This window comes from Eubalaena glacialis, chromosome 18 (assembly GCF_028564815.1).
Source record: "Eubalaena glacialis isolate mEubGla1 chromosome 18, mEubGla1.1.hap2.+ XY, whole genome shotgun sequence".
In the NCBI taxonomy this organism is placed as follows: Eukaryota; Metazoa; Chordata; class Mammalia; order Artiodactyla; family Balaenidae; genus Eubalaena; species Eubalaena glacialis.
The window spans coordinates 50,815,497-50,821,496 of record NC_083733.1 but is presented as its reverse complement, the minus strand read 5'-3'; the positions used below and the strand labels follow the sequence as shown (position 1 = coordinate 50,821,496).

Here is a 6,000-nt window from a genome sequence, read left to right as displayed (position 1 = left end):
CACTACTGCTGCTATTTGCTTCTGACCCTTGACCCTCCAAACTGCCCTTGTGAAAAATTGCCAATTCCCTCCTCCTAGTCCCCTTTCTCACTTCTGGGGTTAAAAAGAGAGAAAAAAAAAAAAAATCCATGTCACTTTTCAGCCAAACCAATCTCTGGGTTTTATTCCAAACTACCTTCAGAGTTAAACGCATCTGTTTTCTCAGCCTTACTTCCCCAACAAGGCTCTCTCTGATCCACAGGTGGGAGCTGGTGGCAGTGCTCAGGCAAATTCCAGCCTGGGACCTAAGGTGTTTTCCACATTTCCTTATTTACTGCCACAAAGAGGCTAGGGCCACCTAACTTCTGTCATCTACATCTGTGGTTCCAGTAGTTTATGCTATGATCTCCTGCCTTAAGAAGACAGATTTTAAAAATAGTTGGAGATGTATGTTTAGCAATCTAAGTATATAAGTAAAGACACTGTGTATGACTCATTGGCACCCGTATGAATTCGTCGCCAAATGTCCTTTATTAAAAAATCAGCTTTGACAGTACACAATGTGGCTACAGGATTTTTCTAACAAATGATTTTTTTTTTTTTTTAATCTCCTTAAATTTGAAGTTATAGCTGTTAGGTTCTAACCCAGTCTCAGGGCTAATTGGCTCAAGACCTCTGTGCCCAGTGATGCCACTTGACCCTCTCAGGGGTCAGTGTCCAGGTCAGGGAGCTGTGCAGCTCCCTCCAAAGCCAGCTCTCTTACTGGCCAGCAAGCAAATTCCAAGGGATAGACAGGATTAAGGGCTCCAAAGAGGATTCCCCAGCCCTCCCCCAAAGGAGGATAAAAAACTCTAGTCTAGTTCTGGAACAAAAATAAGCCCCAACCAAGGAGAAAGTGCCTGTTTAGATAGCCGGTGACGCTTCCTAAAGCTTGCACCCCTTCCAGGCTGACTGGGCAGAGCCCTTTTCAATAGGCAAGGGTGTGCAGAAGTGTGTAATCGTGTGCTAAAAGAAAGCACGTTGCATGAACTTCTATTTGCACACTCTCCTAAGCTTAGGCCCCAAAGGATTAAGGTAATAAAAACTGCTTACCTCTTATTGCAATTTGTTTTCTTGTCTAGGAAACAAAACCAACACACACACACAGGCCAAAACACACTTCATTTCACCTCACCCTCTTTCCAAACTGCCCCACCCGGAGAATGGGACTCACCGGCAGGGGTGGGGACACCAAGCTCAGACTCAGTGTAAACACGCCCCCGCAGCACAGGCGGTAACCTATTAACTCGGAGGAATCTCGGGTCACTACGAACGGTTTTCTATTAATAGGGGATAAAGCTCCTGCATACATTAGCGGTAATGACCCGGTGGCCCGCGCAAATTTAACTCCTCCCGGGCCATCAAGAGGAAGCCATGTTCTGCCCAGGCAGATGTGTGCTTTAAACGCGCGTATAAACATACACGTACACACGCAGGGTTTTAGAACCGCTCCCCTTAAACATGCCAGATCCCACTCCCATCCCTAGTCCTGGCGGTTGCAGATGTTCTCCGAGGGGTGTCCCCGGGTAGCGAGTAGTGGCGGCGGAGGTCGTTCGCGTACGGGTCAGCTCAGCTTCGCCACACACACGGCCAAGGCCACAGCTGCCAGCAGCACGGCGCTGAAGATGGTGGCGGCCAGGGCCTTGCTCAGGTCGCAGGGCCCCGTGCGCTGTTCTACGGACACACCGCGCAACGAGGAGACGCCGGCGCTAGCCAGGAGCTCGGCGCCTGCCGCCTGCCGGGCCTGCACCGTCCAGCGGGGCACGTTGACCTTCATCTCCATATCCTGGATCATCTCGCCCACCTGAAGGATCTCCCGCTCCAGCTGGTGAAGGTCTTCCACGTCGAAGCCGCGCTCCGCCTCGTGCCGCAGGCTGCGGGCGCTCAGGGCGCGCGCCGCTACGCTCGCGGCGCCGCCTTCCACCCCGGTACGCACGAGCGGCCGCCGCGGCGCATGCAACGGAAACTCGGTGCTCAAGGTCAGCGCACGCCGCATGTCCGCTTCCAGCAGGTCCAGGCAGCCGGAGAAGGCCACCCAGAGGCGCTCGAACTCGGCGCGTTCCTCGGCGCCCAGGCCCCGGTCGCGCAGCGGAGCTGTCAGTCGGGCGCGGATGGCCACCGCCAGCTCCTGCGCCTTCTGGCGCGTCTTCTGCAGCTCCTCTCGCAGGTTCTGCGAGTCCGCGGAGCCGCCGATGGTCAGCACCAGGTGGTGGTAGCATGCAGTCGCCTTATTGAGCGCGTCCAGTAGTGCCTTGCACTCCTCCTTCGTCATGGCGCTGCTCTCCGGCGCAGCACGGCCGCCTGCGCCCCTCTCAGCCTCACGCCCTCAGCGCAGCAGGACAAAGCCAGCCCCGACGGCGTCCCCTGGCCAGGCGGCCCGAGCACTCCTCATGGCCTGAGACGAGCTAGGCGCTGCCGCTGCTGTCGACAGAGCCGCTCAGGATCCACGACGTGCGCTTCCGCGGACTCGGCGCGGAGAGAGAGCCCCGTTAGCTGTTTCCCATCCCCTCGTCCATCCTCCCCAGGTGCGCTCCTAGTCACACGCCGAATCTCTGCGCAGCCCTCGCCTCCACGGTAGCCACCTGCGAAGCCCGGGTTGCGGTCGCCATCCTCCTCTGGTGCAGTCGCCAGGGCTAGCCGGCCGCGGAGCCGCGCCCTCCGCCTTAGCTGCTGCCAAGGGCGGCCGGGTCGGGTTTCTTAGGATCCGCCCACCCCCTCCCGTCCTCGCTGGGCGCTTCCATCCCCTGGACCAGGGATGGGCGGGGCCCCACGCGGGAGGTCACGTGTAGGTCCCCATCACCCCCTCCGCACCCCATTACGGTCTGGAATATTAGCGCTCGTCAGATCCAATCCTTCTCTATTTTACGGAAGGGGAAACTGAGGCTCGATAAAAAAAAAGGCGGCTAAGATCACGCCACGTCCATGCAAGTGAAGGGGCTAGAACCCAGGTACCCTGACTCAGTCGGGCACGGATGGCCACCGCCAGCTCTGAGACCCTGCCAGCGACGGAGTGGTATGCCTCGTAGGACTGGGCACCTCCGTCTCCCAAAACGAGCAGTAAAGGGCGATCTGCGGGGCGGGACGGCTCCCAGAATTTCCCCTTCCTAGTCCAGCCCCGCTTTCCAGCAACAGAGCTTGGACCCTACCCCTTGGATCAGATCTGCGCTCGGCCCCGCCCACTCCCGTTCCGGGCACGCGCAGTCGGTGGCTCTGGGCCGGTCCAGCCTGAGTAGGAAGTGCTGTGTGCCGCCTGAGCCCCACCCCCGGCTGGGCGGACTCAATGATTGCTCTGCGCACGCGTCACTCTGAATAAAGGCGACCTCTCATTGGGCTGACCAGAGATCTCGAGGCGCGGCTCCGCCCAACGGGGGTGGGCGGTGGAGCAGATCCGCCGCGTTGGGGTGGTGGGCCTGAGGTCTGAACCGAGGGGCCGGGAGGGGTCGGCGCAGCTCTGGGAGGAGCGGGGAGTGCAACTATGTAGCCTTTTAAGTAAGTGTCCTCCCTCCTGTCTCCTCCCGCGCCCTCCTTCCCTCGGGACTGCTGCGCCTGGGGGCCCAGAGGCCGGGCGGGGCCCCGGAGCTTGAAGGGGGAGGGGCTCTTTCCTTTCCTCAGCCGGCGCCCCAAGCTGGGCTGGCGGTCTCCGGGTGGCCCCCAGGGCCCCGGCCCATCGCCAGGTGGACTGCCCCGCCCGCGCTCTCCGGCTCCTGTCCTAAACCGGGCTCGCTCTGCCCCTCTGGTGTGTTTGCGGGGCTAGGGGTGGGGTTGGCGAAGAATGTGCCCTCTGACTCCCGCGGCTCCAGGACAGGTCAGCAGGTCCGGGATCCCGGGAGGTCAGACGTGGGGGCAGTGGGCAGGGCTGTCGCTCACGGGCTGGGTGGTTTCTGCGGTTTAAGGGAGGCCTGGCGGGGCGGGTGGAGGGGAGGGTGGGGGTGGGGGTCCGGAGCCTCGGGTCGAGCTGTCGTGGTCCCCGCGGTAATGAAAGCGCGGGGGAGAGAGGAGGGAATCCCTGCTAGCCTGCCTCTCATGGAGCGGGGTCTCGTCTTCCTGCTGGGTAAAGATTTCCCCAGGAAAACTATGAAGCACCAAGAGGTGTTCCGGACTCTGGGTCTGTTCAGTTCTTTTCGTTGAAAATGGACTGCCCATAGGCTCGAGAGCAAGGCCGTGCCGCTCTGGCCGCCCCTGGAGGTGCTGGGGACGTGGGCACTTGCGGCCCGTGCAGGGCCACGAGAGCAAGTGGCGCGTCTTCATTGAGGATTTAGGACATTCAGGGAATGAGGGGCAGGGGAGACTGTAGGGACTACTAGTTTGCCATGCGAGCTGGAATTTTCCAAGTTTGTGGGTTTTAGGGAGAGAGGCCCCTATTTTGATTAAGTAATGTACCCTCCCACCAGCCCTAGAGAAGAGCGGCAGATATTAGCAGGATATTTACATTTCCATGCCGCCTTGCCGGGCCTGGTGTTGAGGCAGCCTTCCGGGGTCCAGAGCGCTAGGTTCAGGGCTCGCTCTCACTCAGCAGTCTGTCCTTTAATTGGTTGTTTCACTGGTGGTTTGTGGCCAGGGTTGGGTGGTGCTCTGGCCCTTGGCCATTCTCTGAGGTGGAGGGTGTCAGCCACCTATGGGCCAAATGGGGCCTTAACAGACGAAGAGTAGTTTTTAGGACAAAATGGGTAAAAGGAGGGAGAGCACATCTCTTTGGGGAGCTCTGGGGACAGCAGAGGGAGATGAAGCTGCAGAGGTGGGCAGGAGGCCAGGAGTGAGAGACCCTCCATGCCCAGCAGAGAAGTTGAGAGTTCATCTGGTAGGGAGTGGAGGGGAAGTCACTGAAGAATCCTGCACAGACATCAGTGTTGGAAAGATCACTTTGTGTCTTTCAGGTGGACAGGTTTGCGGTGAATCAAGAGGCAGGGCCTGTAGGCCTCGGAGGGAGAAGTGCAGGATGGGAGGAGACACAGGTACTTCTCACGAGCCCTAGTGGCAGGAAAGCAGTTGGGCTGCTGAAGCTGGGTGGACACCTTGGGTGAGTTCTCCTCACCTTGGCTTGTCACCGGAAATAATCCCACCTGGCAGCTCTGCGGGGAGAGCAGCAGTAAGTGTCTGCATAGGGCCTTGGGTCAAGGTCTTGATTGTGCCTCCTTGTGGCTCTTGGACTGTGTTGCCCTCATGAGGGCGGCTGCTGGGGCTTTGTTCTTCACATGTCTGCCTCTGTTAGTGTTTCTGTCCGGCCTGTCCCTCTGTTTATGAAGTGCCAGGATTAGGTGGGTGTCCGGTAATGTCCTCCTTTCCTAGGGGAGCAGGGGAATGTGACCATGCGATGATAGATACCAGATCTAGAAAGGATTCAGACCCGAACAATTGGACATGATTTGTCCTGAGGTTGCTTCCACATCCGACAGACACTGAGCAGTGGTCCTTGAAGTTCCTGCCCTCCTGCCCAAAATACTGGCAGGGACGTGGGTGCTGGTGGCTCCCCTGCAATTCTAGGAGCAGGGTGATGGAGTGGCATTCCGAGGGGCAGTTATGCTTCTCCAAACTTCCCCGCTCTGTGAGTGGTCACACCCCTCTTCCAGCCCTGAGGCCTTCTCTCCTACCGTGATCCTCCACATTCCAGCAGTCACTGTGTTTAGCCAGCTCTGAGCGTGTTCGTTTTTATGGCTTTTTGCCAGTGCCTGCAGGACCGCCTGGGGCCAGCCCCTCACCCTCCCCTGCGTCTGGGCTGGGGATTTCCAGCTCCTGTGAGAGATGATCCCTTCCTGGGAGCTTGATCTTTTTCTAACACGTCACTATCATTTTGTTCAAGTGGACCAGCAGTTACTGCATGCCTGCAGTGAGCCGGGCAGCGAGGCTTCATAGTGCTTTGAAGAAGAGCTTTGAGAGACATATGGACAGGAGCCATAGACATTACAGGCCAGAAGGACACAAGTGACTGTAATACCACACGTTACATCATAAAATTGCTTCCATTTGGTATTAAACATAGATGTA

At 58.1% G+C, this 6,000-nt stretch overlaps 2 protein-coding genes across 10 annotated transcripts in view; one reads left to right on the top strand and one right to left on the bottom strand.

Moving 5' to 3' along the window:
- Nucleotides 1–485: 485 nt before the first annotated feature.
- Nucleotides 486–3,148, bottom strand: RGS9BP (regulator of G protein signaling 9 binding protein). Its single transcript, XM_061172807.1, has one exon. The coding sequence runs from the start codon at nucleotides 2,288–2,290 to the stop codon at nucleotides 1,583–1,585; it is 708 nt and encodes a 235-aa protein (XP_061028790.1). The 5' UTR covers nucleotides 2,291–3,148; the 3' UTR covers nucleotides 486–1,582.
- Nucleotides 3,149–3,405: 257 nt separating this feature from the next.
- ANKRD27 (ankyrin repeat domain 27) overlaps nucleotides 3,406–6,000 on the top strand; it is a 59,381-nt gene continuing 56,786 nt past the window's right edge. For 2 of the 9 annotated variants that reach the window (XM_061173264.1, XM_061173262.1), the window contains exons 1-2: nucleotides 3,408–3,507; nucleotides 4,893–4,970. The gene's annotated coding sequence lies outside the window, so the exon portion shown is untranslated. Of the gene's footprint in view, nucleotides 3,508–3,643; nucleotides 3,824–4,892; nucleotides 5,105–6,000 lie in introns of those variants that run through there. The other 7 variants (XM_061173260.1, XM_061173261.1, XM_061173263.1 and 4 more) reach the window with 5 other exon arrangements.